Source organism: Geotrypetes seraphini, chromosome 8, assembly GCF_902459505.1.
Source record: "Geotrypetes seraphini chromosome 8, aGeoSer1.1, whole genome shotgun sequence".
NCBI lineage: Eukaryota > Metazoa > Chordata > Amphibia > Gymnophiona > Dermophiidae > Geotrypetes > Geotrypetes seraphini.
In genome coordinates this window covers 161,752,212-161,776,214 of record NC_047091.1, presented here as the reverse complement: position 1 = coordinate 161,776,214, position 24,003 = coordinate 161,752,212, and the positions used below count along the sequence as shown (strand labels likewise).

Sequence of the window (24,003 nt, the reverse complement as noted above, 5' to 3'; positions counted from 1 at the left end):
TTGCTTCTCTAATGTGTGTGTATGTATATATATATAGCCTTAATTTCCTAGAAAACATGATAGCAGATAAAGGCCAAATAGCCCATCTACAGCATCCACTATCTCCTCCTCTCCTTAAGAGATCCTACATGCCTGTCCCATGCTTTCTTGAATTACCTGTGGCTCTATGGTTAAAGGCATTGCTTCTAACTTCAAAACATCATGGGTTCAAGTCTCAAGTATGGTTAGCAGATATTCATATCACTTAGGCATCAATAATGCCCCTGTATTGTTCCATGGTGCAACCTCATCTGAAGTATTGCGTTCAGTTCAGGCCTCCTTATCTCAAGAAAGGTATAGCGGCACTAGAAAAGGTTCAAAGAAGAGGAACCAAGATGATAAAGGGGATGGAACTCCTCTTGTATGAGGAAAGACTAGAAAGGGCTCTTCAGCTTGGAAAAGAGACAGCTGAGGGGAGATATGATTGAAATCTACAAAATCCTGAGTGGAGTAGAATGGGTGGTGGATCAATTTTTCACTCCATCAAAAATTGCAAAGACATGGGGGGACACTCGATGAAATTACAAGGTAATACTTTTAAAACTAATAGGAGGAAATATTTTTTCCCTCAGAAAATAGTTAAGCTCTGGAACGCATGCATTGTCAGAGGTTGTGGTAAGAGTGGGTAGCATAGCTGGTTTTAAGAAAAGGTTGGGCAATTTCCTGGAGGAAAAGTCCATAGTCTGTTATTGAGAAAGACATGGGGGAAGCCACTGCTTGCCCTGGTTCGATAGCATGGAATATTGCTACTCCTTGGGTTTTGGCCAGGTACTAGTGACCTGGATTGGCCACCATGAGAATGGACTACTGGGCTAGATGGGCCATTGGTATGATCCAGTAAGGCTATTAGTATGTTCTTATGTTCTCTACCACCTCTACAGGGAGACTATTCCATGCATCTACCACCTTTCTGTAAAAAAGTATTTCTTAGATTACTCCTGAGCCTATTACCTTCATCCTATGCCCTCTCATTCCGGAGCTTCCTTTCAAATGAAAGACACTCACCTCGTGCCTATTTATACTATGTAGTTATTTAAACGTCTCTATAATACTACACACTTTGTTTAAGCGGTATAGCAAATCCCAACAGCATTATATCTCCCCACTCCTGCCTTCCCTCCAAAATATACATATTGAGACCTTTAAGTTTATGACGAAGATCACTGACCTATTTAGTAGCCTTCTTCAAGACCAACTCCATATTGTTAATGTGCGGTCTCCAGAATTTTATACACAATATTCTAAATGAGGTCTCACCAGTCTTATGCAGGGGCATCAATACTAGTGCTGCCCGATTCAGGAAAAAAAAATTCGATTTGATTCGGCCTATTGAAATCGATTTTCGATTCGATTTTCCTGCCCAATTGGGTGGTTTTTTCCAAACATCCTGGTGGGTTTATTTTATAGCTTCTTCACCCCCTTTGCCCTCTCCTACCCACACTGGTTATGTGGTGTAAACAAAATAAACAAAAAATACTTTTCCTCTCTCTATTAAATCTTAGCTCACATTTACGGTCCAACACCAGCTCTGGAAGGATACACATTTCAAATCCATTATTGTAATCACAAAACAGAAAATAAAATTATTTTTCCTACCTTTTTGTTGTCTGGTCATTTTTCCAATCGTGTTGGTCCCATGTTGGTCTGGTTGTCTTCTGATCAGGCTCTCCTTCTTTTTCTGTGCTAACCATCCATCTTCCATCTCTGACCTACCCTTCTGTTTCCCTTTCCTCCCCCGGAGGTCTGGCATCTTTCCTTTTTTTTATTTCTATCCCCTCACAGCTGCAGCAATGGACCCCAACATCCACAGATCCACCATCTCTCCTTTTCTTATCTACCCTTTCATCCAGCATCTCTCTTCTGTGTCCCTGTTCCTATGCTCCCTCCATGCCCAGCATCTTCTCTCCCCATATCCAGCTTCTTCTTTCTCTCTTCCTTACCTCCTGTATCCCCTTCCCCAGGTACAGGCTTTCTCCTACTATCGCTATTGCCATCCTGCACCTTGCCCACCTACTTTAGAACAGTATCTGTCCCTCTTGTACCTTTCCCCTTGTGGTCTTGCATTTCTCTCTCCCTCTCTCCATTAGTCTAGCACCTCTCCTCTGCTTTCCTCCCCCTCTTTTTGGTCTCTCTCTTCCCTTCACCCCAGGTCTGGCATCTCCCTTCCTCTTCCTCCCTCTGCACAGGCCTGCTCCCCACCACGAAGACCTGTTCCCCCCCCTTCCCGCAAAGGCACATTTTCTCCTCCTCCCTGTTGCGAAAGCCTGCTCCCCCCTGCCGCAAACGAACGCCTGCTCCCCCCCGCCGCGAACGAATGCCTGCTCCCTTCGCAGCCTACACCTTCCCCGCTCTTACCTCCTTACCGCTAATAGGGCAGCTTGCAGGCTCGCTGTTGTTATAGCGATCCCTGCAGCTGCCCATGGTCCTCAGCGGTATGTTCTCTCTGCTGCGATCCTGCCCCTGACGTCGGAGCAGGATGTAGCAGGAAGAACATGCCTCTGAGGACCAGGGACAGCTGCAGGGATCGCTATAACGCCAGCGAGCCTGCAAGCTGCCCTATTAGCGGTAAGGAGGTAAGAGCGGGGAGGTAAAAGCGGGCAAGCTGGGGGAGGCCTTTCTGACCGACCCTCCCCCCTCAAGCAAGAGCAGCAGCGAATGGCCAGCAAGAGGCAGCGCTGCAGCTCCTGCTTTAGGAAGGCATGGGGGAAGGGTTGGCCATTGAATTGGGAGGCCGATTTTTTAAAAAATTGAATCGATTCACCTGATTTGAATCGATGTGAATCAGGCAGCACTAATCAGTACCTCCTTTTTCCTACTGTTAATACTTCTCCCTATGCAATGTAGCATCCTTCTAGCTTTCGCCATCACTTTTTCAATCCGTTTGGCCACCTTAAGATCATTGCATATGATCACACCTAAGTTCTGCTCCTCTTTAGTGCATAAAAGTTCTTCACCCTCTAAATCAGGGGTGTCCAACCTATTGGCCGCATTGGCCGAAAAAATGTTTCTGGGGCCGCACAAATGCGCAAACGCTGCAGAAAGACAGAGGAGGGAGCCGGCAAGATGGTAAATACCTGGGGGCAGTAGAGGAAAACACTGCATCACCTTCAACTGGGGCCGCACAAAATACTTCAAGGGGCCGCAGGTTGGACACCCCTGCAAATTGTACCATTCCCTCGGATTTTTGCAGCCCAAATGCATGACCTTGCATTTCTTAGCATTAAATCTTAGCTGCCAAATTTCAGACCATTCTTCAAGCTTCACTAGGTCCTTCCTCATGTTCACATCATCAGGGGTGTCTTTACCTGACAGCCCTTCAATATCATCGCTTACAAAAGTGTTAAAAAGAACAGGCCCAATAACCAAACCTTGAGGCACATCACTGATAACATCCTTTTCCTCAGAGCGATCTGCATTGACCACTACCCTCTGTTACCTTCCGCTCAACCAGTGCCTGACCCAGTCTGTCACTTTGGGGCCCATATTGAGGGCACTTTGTTTATTAGTCACCTGTATGGAGTACTGTCAAAGGCTTTGATAAAATCTAAAATGCACCACATCTAGTTCACTCCCTCTATTCAATTCTCTGGTCACCCATAACCCTCTTTATTGCAGTTTCTTAAACTCAGTTCTTAAGACCTGCAGGCAGGTATGTCTTTACAGATATTTGCATTAAATATGTATATTTGGTTTAAGAAACAGGCTTACTTCCATAGTTAGAGCAAGTTTATATAATCAAGGTGTGAGTCCTCCAAGACTTGAGTTTGGGAAAACACTGCCTTTGAGCATTGCATAGTCGGCTCATTCATAAGAACATAAAAATTTGCCTCCGCTGGGTCAGACCAGAGGTCCATCGCGCCCAGCAGTCCGCACCCGCGGTGGCCCATCAGGTCTATGACCTGTCATGTTATCTTGATTTAGCCCTATAGCCCCCTTGTTTTTATCTTTACTCTTTCCATACTCTTATCTACCCTTATCTGTATCCCTCAATCCCCCTATCCTTCGCTTGTAGAAATGTGAGCTGACTTGCATATTGAGGGCATAGAAAATAACAACTTGCTTCTTTTACGCCTCTGGTGCTGTGAGCCTTCATCTCAGATTAGTCATCTTTAGACAAATTCAAAACAGACCTCAAAATGTTTCTTTTATCTGACAAACACACATACACTTATGATTCTTTTCCATCTTGAGCCACGTGATAGATTCCTTTCCCCTGTCATATCTCTTTTGACAGTACTGAGCAAGACAGGCTGGATACTGAGATCATACCTTACATTTTACACAACCCTACTATCCTATCAAGTGTTGTGGTTTTCCCCTTGCTGTCAAGTTGTGTCTGACACATCTCTTTCCCCTCTAGACCTAAACTGTAAGCTGTTTAGATGTTCTATATCATGGGGTCTCAAAGTCCCTCCTTGAGGGCCGCAATCCGGTCAGGTTTTCAAGATTTCCCCAATGAATATGCATGCATACACTTAGATCTCATGCATATTCATTGGGGAAATCCTGAAAACCCGACTGGATTGTGGCCCTCAAGGAGGGACTTTGAGACCCCTGTTCTATATGATAGGTGAGATAATGAAGTTCTTTATTAAACTTGGAAACTATCCACAAGGTTTTTTTCCTCATAGAAAAGTGCAGTGCAGCCCCGCACTGTTTTGTTTTGCTACTGCTGTTGGTTTGGGGAAGCGGGGAGGACAGAGGGGCAGCATGCTGGAAGGAAGCGGGGAGGACAGAGAGGGGCAGCATGCTGGAAGGAAGCGGGGAGGACAGAGAGGGGCAGCTTGCTGGAAGGAAGCGGGGAGGACAGAGAGGGGCAGCATGCTGGAAGGAAGCGGGGAGGGCAGAGAGGGGCAACATGCTGAATGGGGGAAAGAGGATACAGTTAGAGTAAGAGGAAGTGAGATAGGAGAGCCCCAGGGTGAGTGGGAAAAAAGAAGCAAGCTGTTGGTAGGCACACTAAACAGGGAAATTGAGGGTTGGATAGTAAGAAAAAAAATATCTGAACAGAGGCAGAAAATAAATTGAAGAAAGCTAAAAGAAAAAGGAAGAGAGAGAAATTGAGAAATGGGACAGGAAATCCTGGCAAGATGAGGAAAGCAGAAACCAGAGGTGGATACCAACACAGTTGGAAAAAGTAAATAACCAAACAACAAAGGTAGAAAAAATATTTATTTTTAGCTTAAGATAAAGTAGTGTGGTAGCTGTGTTTAAAACATTAATAAGTAAATGTAAATATAGAAATTGGAAATAAGGTATCTTTCTATTTCATTAATTTTAATACCTTTTTGACTAACTTTTATAGACCAAAATCTCTTTCTTCAGGTCAAGACAGGATACCATAACAGCACTATTACCTTAATATCCCTTCCAGTAGATAGGGATGGTATGCTGAACCCCATTGCACCTGCCTAGACCATCTGCTGCCTGAAGACTGCATCCCTGAACTTTCTGCCAGCTTTCCTAAATTTGAAGAAGCTATATATTGAATGTACATAGTTCCTTAAGGGTTTTCCTCTGGGTTCCACACTTCATTATGGCTTATTGTTTGTAAAAAAATTGTTAAGTTTGTACCATTCCTCCCAAATGGTATGTCTGTGAGCTTTGTGTTCTATTATGTGAGCAGATCAAAGTCTTGTTGGGGAGGGTCTCCCCATTCTCCTCCTGTTCTCTTCTGTAGGGCTGTTGCCAGCTTTGAAACTAACTGAAGGCAAAAGACAACAGGGAGAAGGAGGAGGTGCTAAAACAGTGATCAGTATCTCCTGTAACAGACTCATGGGCATGGATGAAAGACCCCTTGGTTCAGCATATCATTCCTATCTACTAGAAAATATATTATCAAGGTAAGATCCTAATCGCTCTCTTTATTTATCAAGGGATTAAACCTATTTTGGAAATGTTTCAAATTTTATATGTAAACTTGGAATTTTTAACCCATTTTTATAATTTGCAATCCACCATGAGCTGTAAAACTTAATTAAGCGGAATATACATGGCTATATTAAATTGTATTAGATTACATAATGACAGTAGCATAGTTCATGCAACATAATTAATTCTTTTTTTTCTTTTCTCTGTTCTCCTTTTGCTTTCTTTTAGCTCAGATGATTGGCAGTTTTACCTCATTTACTTTGACTCTGTCTTTCATCTTATTGATGAGGCATGGACTCCTCCAGAAGGAGATCAGTAAGTTGCACTATCTACATTTTATTTTAGGTTCTCTTGTTACTTTTTTCCTGCTGTGGGGTGGGTTGGTTTGGGTCTGAGTTTATATTTTTACTGTCATGGAAAACACTTGGGTGAGCCTGTGTGTTGTTCAACAGGGGGAGGGAAATGAGACCTGAACAAACCTGCTGCATATATAGGGTCTGTAGATCACAATGGTAGTTTACTAGTTGGACTGGAGGGGAGACAATGTCTTGTCAAGAGATTAGGAGCCTCTGGATGTGACTGACTGCAGGGGGTGAGGAGCCCAAGCCCTGCCACCCAAGAATGCAGTGGAGATTGGTTACCCCAGGAAACATGACTCACAAGAGTAATAATAATAATAATTTTATTTTTATATACCGCCAAAGTAGTTTGAGGCAGTTTACAATAAGAAGAGCTGGACAGTCAGCGAAGAAATAACAATGAAGTTCTTGAATACAATGAATACTTGGAATAACAATGATGTCATTGAATACATGCATATTTGTGGAGAGGAAGAGAAAAAGAGTGAAAGTTATATTGTAGGGACGTCAAGTACAAGTGAGTAGAATATAGGGGAAAGACTTTAAGAGTTCTTGGTTATAGATTGGTTAAACAGGTTGGTTTTAACTAGTTTTCTGAAGTTAGGTAGGATGAGGAGTGCTCGATGAGATTACCTAGCCAGTCGTTCTGTTGATTTGTTTGGAAAGCAAGAGTTCTGTCAAGGAATCTTTTGTATCGGCAGTTTTTTATTATTGGGTGGTTAAATATTTGTATTCTGCGTTTTGGCCTGGTGGAATAGTCCAATTTAAAATGGGCAACCAAACCCAGAATGGATTTGAAACAAAGGCAGGCAAATTTGAACAGCACTCTTGCTTCTAGGGGCAGCCAGTGGAGTTTTTGGTAGTAGGGGGTTATGTGGTCCCATTTTCTTATATTAAAGATCAGTCGCACTGCTGAATTTTGTATGATTCGGAGTCTTTGAATGGTTTTCTTGAGAGACTACACTCTTCAACTAGGATAAAGGGTCTTTGATTTTGTCATTCGGGCTTGCCAGGAAGAATTTAGTTTTTTCAGAGTTGAGTTTCAGTTTGAACTCAGTCATCCATGATTCAATTTGCAAAAGATCTAAACATTCATACAACATTCATACAACTTCAGCCTTTCTTTATCATAACTTTTGATGGCTGACCACAGTTACTTAGCCTATCCATGCTTCACATTTATATAACCCGTAGACCCATCTCTCTCCTTCTCTCCCAGATGCCATCCATATAGTTTCTGACCGGTTACCCAGCCATTCTCCTTCCTTTCAATCCAAGGGCTTCCCAAAGATCAAATTCCTCACGCTTTCTAAAAGCTTCCTCATTCTTTTCCATCCCTTAATTAATATCTATCATGTGCGTCAGTTGACTTTTTCCCAACAGTCCTATCCACCCCAACCTGGATTTCTACAAATGTACTGAAGGAGCCTCCTTCCTTCCAATGAGCTGTTGTTTTGCAACTAGTCCCATTCTGCCAGTCTTCTTCCATTTTAAGTGTTCCAGTCCTAGCAGACAGACCTTTGGGTCAACCTGTAGTCTTTTCACCGCCAGTAACCCTCTCATTATTCTCGCTACCCTTTCCCAAAAAATCAACAGTCAAGTCCACCATGTGTGCATAAGCTTCCTTCTCCAAACAATCTGGCCAACAGTCTAAGACTCTAAATCACAAATGGAAAACCAGTCCTCTCCTAGGTAAGTATAATGATTACTAACGGATTATTCCGGCGACATTACTAAAAAGCTAAGTGCCGGTTTTTGAATTTTCAAAGCGCTTTAATTAAGAGGCTTGAAATTTTACTTGCATATTTAAAATTTATAAATATTGAAATCAAATTATAAATACTCTTTAATGCTCGATGAAAGATACCAACTGGTCTGCTAATGTTGGCTCACAGACAATGATTAAGCCAATGCAGGCATCTGAGAGCTAAAGAGTTTCAGTTCTATTTTGATGATATTTTCCAACAGTCTAAGACCTCACAGAATTAATTCTTGATGTCATACAATACATTTTCCTTCAGATACAAATTGAAACTCTTCATACCTTAAATATTTTCCTGTCCATAACTCCTCTCCCCCGATTATATCCTATATTCACAGATGAGCAACAGGGACAGTCACTCAGTCTGGAAAGATGGAAAGAGTGCCTGGCTTAGCTCTACTCTGAGCAGTATTCTCTGCTCTTTATTACCCTCCCCCTTCCCAGCCCCCCATAAGCTCCAGTTGTCTTAATACTGACATTGATGTTGATGCTTGGTGACCACACCAAGCACATTGATTTGAAGCTGAATGTCCTAGAGGTTTCTTCAGAGCCTTGGTGATTTGGCTTAAAGGTCCTAATGGCCATTTTCTTTGCGGAGCTTCAACAAACTCCTGGATTTTTGCAATCTCTCAAATTAACTGCAAGTTTGACAGACTATTCAGGGCTTTTATGAGGATTATAGCCCAACTCCAGATTCCTAGGCTTTAATTTTATTTTTCCTTTTGGATTGTTAAAAAAACCCCAAAAACTGCCTGTTAATGAGCCTGTTACCTTTCCTTGTTTAGAAGATGCATATTTGACTGGAGGTCTATCGGAGAACACTAACTTACTTACCTGTACAGGTGTTCTGTAAAGATAGCAGTCCACCAGTCCATAGATCCTTGTTTCTGTTAAATAGTTAATCTCATTATTATAATTAGAGAGCTGAAGCACATTCTGAGTATGGAGATACAGGAACTGCCATGCTGTAAGTGCACAAGACCCTTAAGATTTTCCTAGAAAGCTCTAGAAATGCATTCTGTGTGTCACTGAGTGCATGTATGTGACTCATCTGTTTTCAGAGAACACCTGTTAACAGGTAAGAAGCTTTGCTTCATTCATTCATTTAATTATTTATTTTACGTTTCCTTTTTTTTCTTTCCATTTTTTTTTTTTAATTGACTGGATAATTCCTCTGACTTTCTTGGGGTAAAGGGATGAGTCTGTATTTTCTGCTCCCCACAGATCGGTGGAAGGAGAGGTAGATTATTCGATGGAGCAGATGGCAAAGTTTGTATTGGACAGGATAGCAGAAGAGTCCGAAAGCACACGGCAGCTTCGGGGACCATTCTTGGCCAAGCTGGAATTAATCAGACGTTTGCGGCTGAGAGGATGCAATGCTGAATATAAGCTAGGTAACAGGTTGCTCTAGAACTAACTTCCCTGGATGAGCTGCAAGTGATAACTACATTTAATTATGCTTTTCTTCCATACAAGATTCAAAAGTGATTTAGAAATGTTGCTATGTTCTGTGCAGCTGGTGGAACACTGGCAACCGTTCTGTCTCTTAGCCATCACACAACAGTTGGGTTAGGAAGAATAAGGAATTTAGATGTGGCCTAGGGACCATATTCATTTTGCATATCAAGGACTTGTTTTTGGACGTTTGAAGAACTGCTAATAAAAGTATATGTAACTGAAAGGTGGTTTAGACATCTCCTGTGCCTCTTCTTTCGTTGTTTTGATAGGGCTAAATTTACCACCCCTTATTTTATGCAGTGGGGTCTGTTTACTACCAACCCATAATAAGTTTTGACCTTTTGAGATGGCTTGGGGAAATACACTGCTTATTCCTAGGATAACCAGTATAAAATCTGTTTTACTACTTAGGACCTGGGTTGGCCACTATTGGAAACTGGGCTCGATGGACCTTCGGTCTGTCCCAATATGGCAATTTTTATGTTCTTACTATTGATGTATTTAGACAAAACACACAAGATTTGCTATTATATTCTCCAAGTCATTTGCCTGTGGCTGCTAGGGAAATGCTTTTATTTGAAACAACATGGGACAACATTTTCCATATCAATTGTTTTCTGAATGAAACGATAGGAAAAAAAGAACCACTTTGGGTGTCCTCTCCCATCATTAATGAAGCACGTTATTGCTCAATTGCACACCCTATTAATAAAATTGTCCTGGAAGTGAAAATTAAAACAAAAAAAAAAAAAAGCAAACATAGGAGTAGCCATACTGGGTCGGACCAGTGACCTGTCTAGCCCAGTGTCCTGTTTCCAACTGTGGCCAGTCCAGGTCAGAGTACCTGTAGATCAGCTAAACAGAACTTTGTTGCCTGCATACCCCTAGTATCTGGTCTACCACATGTATAAATGAAGAAATGCACATTAGGTTTAAGTAGTAAGAAATAAGTGTGTATCTAGCTAAGCTTCCATATTTGTTGAAGAGCAAGTGTGTCCTTGTGAAAGGGTGATTTGAGGTAGCATACAGCAAATGTCACTCTTCAACCTAGTTTGTAAAAGTTTGTTTTCCTAGACGACAACATCAAAATTTCGTTCATTTTTTTTTTAACCTCTAGGTGAACCAGAAGAGCTCATGTTCCAATACTTTAAAAAGTTTGGAGATAAACCCTGCTGCTTTACTGACTTAAAGGTCTTTGTGGACCTCCTATCCCCCATCCAGCACACGAAGGTAAGGGGGTAGTTGTATTCCAGGGAATATTTGCATACATGCTGAGAAAAGTGAGATACTGTTTCCATCAACAACATTTTGCTGTCCTTGTATAATCATTCTTTCTAGGCTGGACTATTTTGACTTCTTCTCCTTTCGCTTACTAGTCCAGTCTCTAATCTTAAGAACCTTAGATTACTGCAATATCATATATCTGGGATCCTTTAAGAAGACCATCAAATGCCTGAGAATCATCCAGAATACTGCCGTCCGTCTCATTTATGGTCTCAAAACCATAACAGGCTTATCCCCAATCTACATGTCACACCACTTTGTATTCCCAAGCACCACTCGCATACACAATGCCTATCTGTTTGCCTTCCCCTCCCTAAAGGGCTGTATCTACAAGAGATTCCTTGATAGAACACTATCATTCCAAGCAGGCAAATGGAATAAATGCCTAACCACCCTCATTTCAAATACACCCTCCTACCAGTCCTTTAGGAAATCAATTAAAACATAACTCTTTGATAAATTTCTCTGACTCCTTCCTGCCTTGTTGTACCTCTGAAATACTTGTTGTATCCCTGATACCAATGTAATTTGAAAATATTTTCTGTAACATCGCTGTCTAAGTGCAGTCTGTTTACAAACCACTCTGAACTGCTTGTGGTATTTGCATTATACAAAAATAAAGTTATTATTATTGTAACTCTATCTAGCCAAGAAAAGTCTTCAAAGACTTCAGCAAATCCAGAATACTGCGGCTAGGTTGATCTTCACAAAAAGCAAATTTGACCATGTCTCCCCGCTTCTGTCAAAACTTCACTGGCTTCCAGTAATTTCTAGGGTTCACTTTAAATGTGCCTGCCTAACATTCAAGATCTTGCATGGCACTCTTCCTCCTCTAATTCCACTATCTTGGAATTCTGCGAGACCTGATGCTACCAGATTCATCCAAAAACTTAAACTATCTTTTTCCTCATTAAAAGGTGTTATCTGCGCTGGAAAATTAGGGAAATATCTTTTCTTCAAAATCACTGAGCTTTGGAATAACCTTCCTACCCAGCTGCGGAATCTGGGCTCCTTCCAATTATTCCGAAAACATCTGAAAACTTGGCTATTCTCAAAAATGTAAATTTCGCTGCTCTCTTCATATTAACTAATTCTTATTTATGTATTTTTCCTTATTTTAATGTTCATGTAAACCGTGCTAAGCTCTATCTTTATAGAGAGGATGCGGTATATAAGCTTAAAGTTTAGTTTAGTTCTGCTTTTAACATTCCCTTGTGAATGGAAGGGGACAAATTGAAAATGAAACGTGCTGCCGTCTTACTGGAACTTTTCTATCAAGGTGGAACTGTTACTTGAGCTTAGCCATAGACAGAAGATAATATCCAGCTAGTAAATCAAAGCATCTACATTTAGATCAGAAAGCTTACAGGAAAGAGCCCAGGAAACCATACTCAGACAAAATTAGCATGCCTCCTGCTATCACTGCCTAACTGTTTTCCCTTTTGAGATGTTGGAATGTTTTAGTTTCGTTTTAAAATCTTTTTTTTATTAAAAATTCAAAAATAACAAACAGCCTTTGCAGAGTTAGTTGTATTGTTGTTGTTATTCTCCCCTTAAACTTCTACAACCTCTTACTACTTCTCCTTCCCCCCAACAATATGACATTCAACACAATATAAAGTATGCATAATACACAGTCTGCTTAATCTCCCACCACACCATCTACTGTCGCTTTGTAAACTTATCCCTGGTTTTCACTGTTCAGATTATAGGCCTCAGTTGTTGTTAAGTACAAAACTATACTGCCAAGCTATATGAACAACATAGCATTACTACTTCTAAACTACTTACTTCCCACCCTTCCCTTACCCCTCACACTTCACTGTAACCCCTATCTACTCAATCCAACTATCTCATTGTAACTAAGTTATTACACCCTCTGGGATGCACTTGTATATATGTATCCCAAATTTTCTTTTTTTTTTCCAGATTTATAATTTTTATTCATTTTCAAATTTTACATAAAGTGTACAAAATATTGAAATACAATTAATGAATACACAATATCACTTTTATATCTAATACATATTATTCTAAATATATTTTTATCCCCTCTCCCTCCCCCCACCCTTCTAGTACTTTCCAATATAGTACTTTTCAAAAATAAGATTTTCCCTTTTCAAGTTACTCTATTTTATTTATTTATTCATTCAATTTTCTATACCGTTCTCCCAGGAGAGCTCAGAACGGTTTACATGTACTCAAGCATTTTTCCTTATCTGTCCCGGTGGGCTCACAATCTATCTAATGTACCTGGGGCAATGGAGGGATTAAGTGACTTGCCCAGGGTCACAAGGAGCAGCGTGGGTTTGAACCCACAACCCCAGGGTGCTGAGGCTGTAGCTTTAACCACTGCACCACACACTCCCCTGGCATCTCTAGCTTCCCAGCTCGCCAGTTGATGTAGCTGGCACCAGTGCCAGAAAACAGGGTGGTTTGTATTGGTCCAACTTTGCAAAATACATTTCCATACAATCAAACACATTTTCCGGCACAGCAGCCAATGTCCGCTGGCCATTCATCCATACGCTTCGGGTACATTCACACCCAGCGACTCCTCACCTCGGCAATCTTCGGGCCAGATTCCTGCTCCTGCATGGAGTCTTGCTGCGGCCCCCTTCCCCCAGCCAGGTGTGCGAGCTTGCTCCGCCCCTCCCAACTAGCCAGGAACATTCAAATTCGGCTAAGGGAACTTCCCCTCAGCAGACCCAGCGACTCCTCACCTCGGCGATCTTCGGGCCGGATTCCTGCTCCTGCACGGAGCCTTGCTGTTGCCCCCTTCCCCCAGCCAGGCATGCGAGCTTTCTTACATTTCTTTGCAACAGTCCTTCCCTTCGCAAAGCCTACCTGCATTCTGTGGCCATTATTTTGGCAAGTAATTTCACTTCAGTATTCAACAATGAAATGGGCTGATGTGACACCACTAACTCCGGATCTCATCTCGGTTTTGGAAGTACTAAGATCTTTGCCACATTTAAGGAATCTGGCATGGCTTCTGTGTTCACTATGACACTGAATAAGTTAGTTAGGGGATGAACCATCTCTTCTCCTAATATCTTATAAAATTCTGCTCTTAACCCATCTTCCACTGGAGTTTTCATTAGTGGACTTTGTGTTATTGTACAATAAACTTATTCAGTGGTGATTGGGGCATTCAACATCACCCTGTCTTTCAGTAAGATATGAGGTAGCTGCAGTGTATCCAGATAGTGATCCCTACAGTCCCTCCTCTACCGTGGGAGAGGGGGGCATACATCTTTCTATAATAATGATAATAGATTCACAATTGCCTTGATCCAAGGTAATCTTTTCTCTCTGGGCATTTCTCAAGGTTAGAATGTGTTTCAGACCAGTCTTGGCAGACATCAATCTGGCCAGAAACTGCCCCCCCTTTGTTCCCGTGCTTATATCTATATATATAAAATCGGAGGTATGTATGTATGTGTGTGTGTATGTGCCGCGATCACGCAAAAATGGCTTGACCGATTTGAACGAAACTTGGTATGCAGATCCCTCACTACCTGGGGTGATATGTTCTGGGGGTCTCGCGGCCCACCTGCACACGTGGGCGGAGCTACAAACAGATAATCAGATTTCACCCATTCATGTCTATTGGAAAAAATGAAAAAGCTGCCATTCCCACAGTAATTCAAAAACGGCTTGACCGATTTGAAAGAACCTTGGTATGCAGATCCCTCACTACCTGGGGTGATATGTTCTGGTGGTCTCGCGGCCCACCTGCACACGTGGGCGGAGCTACAAACAGAACATCAGATTTCACCCTTTCATGTCAATGGAAAAAAAGTAAAAAGCTGCCATTCTCACCGTACTTCAAAAACGGCTTGACCGATTTGAACGAAACTTGGTATGCAGATCCCTCACTACCTGGGGTGATATGTTCTGGGGGTCTCGCGGCCCACCTGCACACGTGGGCGGAGCTACAAACAGAAAATCAGATTTCACCCATTCATGTCAATGGAAAAAATGTAAAAAGCTGCCATTCTCACAGTAATTCAAAAACGGCTTCACCGATTTGAACGAAACTTGGTATGCAGATCCCTCACTACCTGGGGTGATATGTTCTGGGGGTCTCTTCACCCAAGAATTTATATGTTCTTGCTCCTGGAGGTGAAACTAAAAATGTTGTTTATAATCAAGTTTTGTGTTTGTTGTATTGTATTCATTTTGTCAAATATTTCACATTATAATTTGAATATTGTACTTTTTATAAAGCTGTAAAAATATAATTTCATTCACCACTATAAGGTATCTTTATTTGAATCCATTTACTGTGTTATTGCTATAATTAAATACCCGTGCAACGCCGGGGCATCAGCTAGTAATCTATATTCTTTAGCACTCTCCAGACCAGTAGAGGTTAATCTTTACGAATGGGTATATATCCAATCATGACCAGCAGGTGGAGACTGAAAACAAAACTGTGGGACAGTATATAATATACTCCCTTCTCTATTTGCCTCAGTCTTCTTTTAGTCTCCAGTAGGTGTTGAGTGATCTGTACCCATCTCTCTTGGTAGGGCTGTTGGAATTTGTTTAGGGGGTTTCTAGTCCCTGTTTTTGGCCGGACGGAGCTTGGGCGGGCCCTGTTTGGGGGTCCGTCCGACCTCGGGAGTGTCAAACCCGGCGGGTCTCGAGCGGGGTCCCTCCCCCCACTTCCTCCACCTCCCTACATTTTTTTAGAGGAGCCTCAGCAGTAAGCCTTGCCCCCTAAATCAAGCAAGGCATATTGCTTCGAGAGCCTGTGGAGTCTGTTCTGTAAAAAAAAAAAAAATCCTGAGGTAGTGCCGGTCTGCAGGGTTGCTTCCCTGTCAGTTTAATGGTTTTTACTGTATTTTTTCATCTAACCGGCACTTTGTTTCTAGCTAGGTCACGTATGGAGCAATTGTGCCCTTCTCCGGGGGAGTGGGACACAATTAGATCCAGCCGCGAGGCACTCGCGGCCGGACTGAATTCGGTAGTTTGGGCCGGTGAAGTGGTGGAGCTCCGTCGGCAGCGGCTGCAGGCGCCCAGAGCTCCCCGCCGATGGTGCCTCGCGAGTTGGCTGGGAGCAGTGGGGAAGCCCGGTCTTCTCCAACCGCCCAGGGAGGGATTCCCCGAAGGATTCCCTCTCAGCTGATTTTTTGACAGCTGATGCCGACTTGCCTGTTTTAGCGGCTGGGACTGTTCAGGCTTCTCAGCCGCTACAGGCCATGGAGGGAGCATTTTTGGCGGGAACTTCGCCATTTTCTCTGTCTGGCCCCTCCATTTTGTCTGCAACCTCAGGTGACCTTCCCCCTGTATTGCAAACACAGGGGCAGGTTTCAGCAAGGACCCCTGCTGGGGCAGGGAGTCCCTGGGGATCCCCAGGGGTTTTTTGCCCCCAATTTAATTTATTTCTTTGTGCAGATAATTGGGGGTCCCACGTGCACCTGGGGGGTTTCGGGGGTGGTTTCCCTCCGCGCCCCCTATGGCTTTGCCTCCCTCTTTTCGTTTGGCGTCCCCTCTTTCTCCTCCCTCATCTAAGCGCCCGCGGGGGGGCTTGGATTGCAAATTGGTGGTTGGAGGAGCGTGTTGGCATGATTGAGGACCTGGCCACTTTGGCGGGCTTCCAGGATCCTCTGGAGGGGACGCCCGCTGGCAGCGGGGCGGCGGGTTTCTCGTCTTCCAGAGCAGATGCATCCGTGGTGCGCTTTTTATTCAGAGGGATGAGTTTTTAGACCTGATGTAGCAGGTCTCCTTGGTGCTGCATTTTTGAAGTTGCGCCACCGGAGATCCCGCGTATGGGGGCCCCTCTGCTTCAGGGGGGTCTGTCCTGTTTCCCGCTCTTTTCCTGTGCGTCAGGATTTTCGGGATTTTGTGCTGGCACAGTGGCCTACGGGCGCCGTTTCGTTTGGTGTGCGCCTTGGCTCATGGGTATCCCATCCCGGAGGGGGATAGGGCTACCTTAATTTCGCCAATGGGGGACGCGGTGGTCTCGGCACTTCCTAAGTGGCATACCGTGCCTGTTATGGACGGTTCTGCTCTTAGGGTCTCTGAGGAGCGTACGTTAGAGACACTTCTAAGTATAATTTTGATGTCTCTGCCTTGGGGGTATTTGTGTGGGGCTGGTGGCTCGCACCGTGTTTCGGTGGTCTGAGCGTGTCCTGGATCGTGAGTCTGATGACTGGTCCTTAGTGGATCAGGAGGTGGTGAAGATTGAGATGACTGCCTCGTTCCTCTCGGTTGTTCTTTGTGATTTGGTGCAGCTAAGTCTGGGACTTTTGGTGGCCACACGCTGTACCTTGTGGCTTCGCGCTTGGTCGGCGGTTGCCGCATCCAGAACTGAACTTCCCAAAATTTCCCTTTCGGGGGTTGTTTTTGTTTGGAGAGGACTTAGATCCGGTGGTTCAGACTCTGACGGACTCTGAGGTGCCCTGTCTGCCTGAGGACCGTGCCTGCCCGGCGTCTCAGGTTGGCATTGCCCAGGGGCGTCTGCGGGAATTTTGCAAGTTTCGCCTGGGGCATGGGACTGCTTCTTTCCAGGCTTCCGGTTTTTTCCCGGGGTCGGTTGGCTTAGCGCATGCAGTCCTTTCAGGGGGCCCGTCGGGGGGCTGGGAGTTCCCCCCCGATTCCCCTGCTGCCCGTCCTGCGCGATGGCTCTTTGCCGGCGCCCCCTTTGGTTCCCGTGGGTGCCCGGCTTCGCAACTTGTTTCCCAAGTGGGCCGAGATCACGTACAATCAGTGGGTCCTGGTGGTGGTGCGGGACGGTTATGTACTTGAATTTTGCCCGCTCTCTGCCGGATCATATCTAGCCTCTCCATGTCAGGTGGCATGAGAGACGCTAGCCTTTCGCCAGACCCTTCAGCGCTTGCTAGATCTCAAAGCAGTTGTCCAGTGTCCCCTCAGGAGTGCGATATCGGCTGGTACGCCATTTCCTTTGTGGGGCCCTAAAGGGAGGGGACCTTTCGGCCCATCCTTGGTTTAAACCGAGGTCAACAGGACTCTCAGAATTCCCTTTTATTCGCATGGACACACTGCAGTCTGTCCTTCTGGCGGTTCAGCCGGGGGAGTTCCTGACTTCTCTCGCTCTGGCGGAGGCCTACTTGCCTTTTTCCATTCGGACCTCTCCTCAGCTCTTTCTTTGCTTTGCGATGTTGGGTCTGCACTATCAGTTCTGTGTGCTTCCCTTGGGTCTGGCCACGACTCCCCGGACGTTCACCAAGTTGATGGTGGTCGTCACGGCGGCATTGCAGTCGGAGGGCATTCTGGTGCACCCCTACTGGGATGACTGGTTGATTCGGGCGAAGTCGTTGCAGGAGAGCGCCCGAGTTACGGCTCGGTGGTTGAGTTTCTCCGGTCACTGGGCTGGGTGGTCAACCTTTCCAAGCATCTGGAGTACCTTGGGGTTCTGTTCAACACCTCCTTGGGGAAGGTCTTCCTTCCAGAGGCCCGGGTAAGCAAATTGCAATCTCAGATTCGCCTTCTTTTGGCGTCCCGGTGTTCTCGGGCGCAGGATTTCCTCCAAGTCTTGGGGTCGATGGCAGCGTTCCTGGATGTTGTGAGGTGGGCGCGGGCCCACATGTGTCTCTTCAGTATGCTCTGCTCCGTAAATGGTCACCCCAGAGCACAGTTTGGAGGTCCCTGTCCCTCTGTGAGGCTTGGCGCGCTGCAGTCTTCTTTGGTGGCTCCAGACCTCTCATCTGGTCCAGAGGATGAGTCTGGATCTATCGCAGTGGACGGAACTTCTCAAAGATGCCTGTCTCCTCGGTTGGAGGGGCTCAGTGTCTAGGTCACTCATTTCAGGGCACCTGGTTCATGGAGGAGGCATCTTGGTCGATCAACGTGTTGGAGACCAGAGCCGTCCCTCTGGCGCTGTTAGCCTTCCGCTCCCTCTTGATGGGCAAGTCGGTCAGAGTCCTGTCTGACAATGCCACAGCGGTGGTTTATGTCAATCGTTGGGGCACCAAGAGCGCTCAGGTGGCGGGGGAGGTGGCTCGGCTCATGCTTTGGGGCAGAGTCACGCCTTCTGGACCTCTCGGCCTCTCACATGGCCGGGGTGGAGAATGTTCAGGCGAACTTCCTCAGTCACATCTTAGATCCCAGAGAGTGGTGTCTCAGCCCTGTGGTTTTTCAGTTGATAATGCAGGCTTGGGGTCAGTCCCTGATGGACCTGATGGCCACGAGTGGCAATGCCGAGGTGTTCCGCTTCTTCAGTCGTCGCAGGGATGGACTGGCCGAGGGTCTGGATGCTCTGGTTCAACCATGGCCAACAGAGGGGCTGTTGTGCATGTTCCCTCCGTGGCCATTAGTGGGCAGTGTTCTTTTCCGCATTGTTCGCCATCCGGGTCTGGTGGTTCTGGTGGCTCCAGATTGGCCTCGACATCCATGATACGCAGATCTGGTGACACTCTGGTGGCGGATCCTCTTCCTCTGCCTTCCTTGGACGACCTTCTGACGCAGGGTCCCATTCCCATGTTCGACCCGTCTCCCTTCTGTCTTACGGCTTGGCTTTTGAAAGGGGTCGTCTTGGTAAGAAGGGGTATTCAGATAGGGTGATTTCTACACTCTTGGGGTCCTGGAGGCTTTCTACCTCTCAGGCTTCTGTGTGGATTTGGCACTTCTTTGAGGGGTGGTGCCAGTTGCGGGGAGTGGTCTCTCTTCGCGTTTCTGTGCCTAACATCCTAGAGTTCTTGCATGTTGGCCTGGATAGAGGCCTGGCTTTGGCTTCAGCTTGTGGCCTTGTCAGCCTTTCTGGGGTTTGTGACAGGTCAGCGTTTGACAGCCATTCCTGATGTGATTCACTTTTTGCGGGCGGCCAAGGTGCTCAGGCCTCCCGTGCGGTCCTCTGTTCCCTCTTGGAATCTCAGTCTGGTTCTCTCTATTCTGATGCACCCGCCTTCGAACTGTTGGGCGGCTGCTCTTTGCAGGACCTTACTCTGAAGACGGTCTTTTTGGTGGACATTTCTTCCGCTAGGCGTGTTTCTGAGCTACAGGTTTTCTCTTGTAGGGCTCCCTTCTTGGAGTTTTCTAGGGAGCAGGTTGTCTTGAGGCCTGTTCCTTCCTTTTCTGCCGAAAGTAGTTTTTCCTTTTCATGTCAATCAATCTGTGGTCCTCCCGGTCTTGGGTAGTTGGGAGGGCTCTTCTGAGCAAAGACAGCTGAGCAAGTTGGATGTTGGTCGGGTCCTTCGCTCTTATGTGCAGTGGACCCAGGAGATCAGGAAATAAAATCATCTCTTTGTCCTTCTGACTGGTCCTCTTAGGGGGGCTGGCGCTTCTAGGGCTACTATTGCATGCTAGATCAAGGAGACTATTGTTTCCGCTTCTCTTCTGGGGCAGCAGCCCGTTCCGGAGTTTCTCAAAGCTCATTCTACTCGGGGTCAGGCGGCTTCTTGGGCTGAGTCGTCGCTCGTGCCTCCAGTGGACATTTGTAAGGCTGCAGTTTGGTCTTCCTTGTATTCCTTTGTCAGACTCTTTCGGGTAGATGTTATGGCGCGTCAGGACGCGGTGTTCAGTGTGTGTGTTCTGGTGTCAGCCCTTCGGGGGTCCCGCCCGTGTGAGGGACTGCTTTGGTACGTCCCATTCGTAAAGATTAACCTCTACTGGTCTGGAGAGTGCTAAAGAAGGAGAAATTAGGTTCTTACCTGCTAATTTACTTTCTTTTAGCTTCTCCAGACCAGTAGAGGTCCCCACCCTGTCTGTTGTTGTTGTTGTTGGGGCTGTTTTGCGGGCAGTTTTTGTTTTTTGCTGCGGGTTCTAGTATTTTTCTAGGGCCGGGGAGAATTAAAGAACAGCGGCTGTGGCTCGGCTGGCTTAGCTGGCGAGCTGTGGGGACATTTTTCCTTCTGGTATTTCTCCTCTGCATTTTCCAACAGCATTTGGGTATGTTATTTGTTACTCCTGTTCGGAGTATTGTTTTCTTTCTGTTTTCCAGTTCTTAGTTCTGCTTGGCTATTCGGCAGACTGATGTAAATAGAGAAGGGAGTATATTATATACTGTCCCACAGTTTTGTTTTCAGTTTCCACCTGCTGGTCATGATTGGATATATACCCATTCGTAAAGATTAACCTCTACTGGTCTGGAGAAGCTAAAAGAAAGTAAATTAGCAGGTAAGAACCTAATTTCTCCTTTATTAATATTCAAGCAATAGATATCACTGATGATCTTGATGTCACATCAAACGCATCAAATAACATCAGTGATACCTATTGCCATGAATGATTCAGTGTGTCAGACCTAACACGCTTGGCAAATATACCATGTCTGGGAGAGAATTTGTTTGACAAAATAGAGGTGGCCACCCGGAAGATTAAGAGGAATAAGTCACCCTATTCTCAAACACGCCAAACCTCAACCATCTAAAAGGTTCTATCCTTCTCAATATTCCTCTTATTACAGAATGATGAGGTATACACAGCCATCTACATCCTCTAGACTGCCAACACAGATGTCCCAGACTACAGAGGACTCAAAACTCAGTCCCAGATGCAACAGAAATTCCAGCTGTCATTTTGACTCAATACTGGAGAACTTAGCCAGCTTGTCTCAGCTTTTTCCCTATACTCTCCCTATAGAAGGACATCTCGCTTCTATAACCGTTGGGTTCTACAAATAGTGAGATGGGGCTATGCCCTCCGATTTTAGAAAAGGCCTCCAAATCATCCTCCAGGAGAGTCAATTTTCAACTCCCAGCAGAAGACCCTCCTTAAGCAGGAACTCTCAGCCCTTCTCCAGCTCAGTGCCAAAGAACCAGTTCCTTTATAGGAGAAGGGCCAAAGATTCTACTCCAAATACTTCCTCATACTAAAAAAGATCTTAGGACTCCATCCAATTCTAGATCTCCATGTTCTCAACAAATATCTGGTGAAGGAGAAATTTCAAATGATCTCTGGGAACCTTACTAGCCCTTGTGGAAAAGAATGACTGACTGGATTTGTTCTCTAGACCTCAAAGAAGCGCACACACATTTCTATCCTTCCAGCCCACAATAAATACCTCCATTTTCAAATAGGGATATTCCACTTCCAATACAAGGTGCTTCCATTTGGATTGGCATCAGCACCCAGAGTGTTGACAAAATGCTAGTGGTAATAGCAGCCACCCTTCGGTTTTGTGGCTTTCATGTATTCCCTTATCTGATGACAGGTTCATCAAGGCCTCTACACCTCAATCAGCTCAGCTGGCCATTAATTCAACTGCACGTCTTTACAGATTCTCGGATTTGCAGTCAATTGCAAAAAAGTCCACTTACAACCTACTTAAACTCTGGAGTTCATAGGAGTACTTCTGGATACAACATATGCCTTTCTACCTCAAAAAATGCTCGACATCCTAATGCAGATTTACCAGAAAGTCTCCATTACATCATTGCACGCCAAATGATGTGTCTTCTAGGCTACATGGTATCCATAGTTCATGTGACTCCATTTGCTCATCCACATCTTGGAGAACCTCAATGGACTCTTTTGACTCAATGGTCTCTGTCCTCTGGAGCACTATCCCAAAAATTGCAAATAACTTCAGACCTTTGTCAGTGTATTCAGTGGTGGCTGTTACTAACCAGAACTTTCCAGAGGCCTTTTATACCATACTTCACCACATCAGAAAATATTAACAACTGATGCTTCTGTGCTTTGCTTAGGTTCTCACCTAGATGGCCGTGATACTCAAGGTCGCTGGACTTCTCACGAAAAAACTCTTCAATCTCCTCAAGTTCTGAGCAATCCAAAACACTCTGTGCACATTCCAAGATCATCTCCTCACTCAGGTAGTATTCATTTGAACAGGCAAACAAGTAGCCATGTACTGTGTGAACAAATGAGGCACAAGGTCTCGCCCACTTTGTCAGGAAGCAATCAAAATGTGGTCCCTGGCGATACCATAGAAACATAGAAACATAGAAATAGACGGCAGATAAGGGCCCACGGCCCATCCAGTCTGCCCACCTTAATGTCCCTCCCCTATCTTTGCCCTGTGAATAGATCCCATGTGCCGATCCCATTTTGCCTTAAAATAAGGCACGCTGCTGGCCTCAATCACCTGTAGTGGAAGACTATTCCAGCGATCAACCACTCTTTCAGTGAAAAAGAATTTCCTGGTGTCACCTCGTAGTTTCCCGCCCCTGATTTTCAACGGATGCCCTCTTGTTGTCGTGGGACCCTTGAAAAAGAAGATATCTTCCTCCGCCTCGATGCGGCCCGTAAGATACTTGAACGTCTCGATCATGTCTCCCCTCTCTCTGCGCTCCTCGAGCGAGTATAGCTGTAATTTGTCAAGCCGTTTTTCATATGGTAGATCCTTGAGTCCCGAGACCATCCGGGTGGCCATTCTTTGCACCGACTCCAGTCTCAGCACATCCTTGCGATAATGCGGCCTCCAGAATTGCACACAGTATTCCAGGTGGGGCCTCACCATGGATCTATACAATGGCATAATGACTTACGACTGACGAAACCCCTTCGTATGCAGCCCATGATTTGTCTTGCCTTGGACGAAGCCTGCTCCACTTGATTGGCAGACTTCATGTCCTCACTGACGATTACCCCCAAGTCTCGTTCTGCTACCGTTTTTGCTAGGATCTCGCCATTAAGGGTATAAGACTTGCATGGATTCTGGCTGCCCAGGTGCATAACTTTGCATTTTTTGGCTTTGAAGTTGAGTTGCCATGTCCTAGACCATCGCTCCAGTAGGAATAGGTCGTGCATCATGTTGTTGGGCACTGAATCTTCGTCTGTTGTGCATTTGCCCACTACATTACTCAGTTTGGTGTCATCGGCGAATAATGTTATTTTACCTCGAAGCCCTTCTGCCAAGTCTCTTATAAAGATGTTGAATAGGATTGGGCCCAAGACTGAGCCCTGTGGTACTCCACTAATCACCTCCGTCATTTCAGAGGGGGTGCCATTCACCACCACCCTTTGGAGCCTACCTCCAAGCCAGCTCCCAACCCATTTCGTCAATGTGTTACCTAATCCTATAGAACTCATCTTGCTCAGTAACCTGCGGTGTGGTACGCTATCGAATGCTTTGCTAAAGTCCAGGTACACGATGTCCAGGGACTCCCCAATATCCAGCTTCCCCGTCACCCAGTCAAAGAAGCTGATCAGGTTGGATTGGCAGGATCTCCCCTTAGTAAATCCATGTTGTCGGGGATCCCGTAGATTCTCCTCATCCAGGATCTTATCTAATTGGTGTTTGATTAGAGTTTCCATTAGTTTGCTCACTATCGATGTTAGACTCACTGGTCTGTAGTT

The 24,003-nt window shown here is 45.2% G+C and overlaps 1 protein-coding gene across 4 annotated transcripts in view; it reads left to right on the top strand.

The window, feature by feature from the left end:
• Positions 1-24,003, top strand: part of NAA25 (N-alpha-acetyltransferase 25, NatB auxiliary subunit) — a 209,941-nt gene that overhangs the window by 64,925 nt on the left and 121,013 nt on the right. For all 4 annotated transcript variants that reach the window (XM_033956518.1, XM_033956515.1, XM_033956517.1 and 1 more), the window contains exons 9-11: positions 6,139-6,225; positions 9,256-9,425; positions 10,607-10,719. In XM_033956518.1, coding sequence (XP_033812409.1) covers positions 6,139-6,225; positions 9,256-9,425; positions 10,607-10,719 — 370 coding nt within the window. The remainder of the gene's footprint in view (positions 1-6,138; positions 6,226-9,255; positions 9,426-10,606; positions 10,720-24,003) is intronic.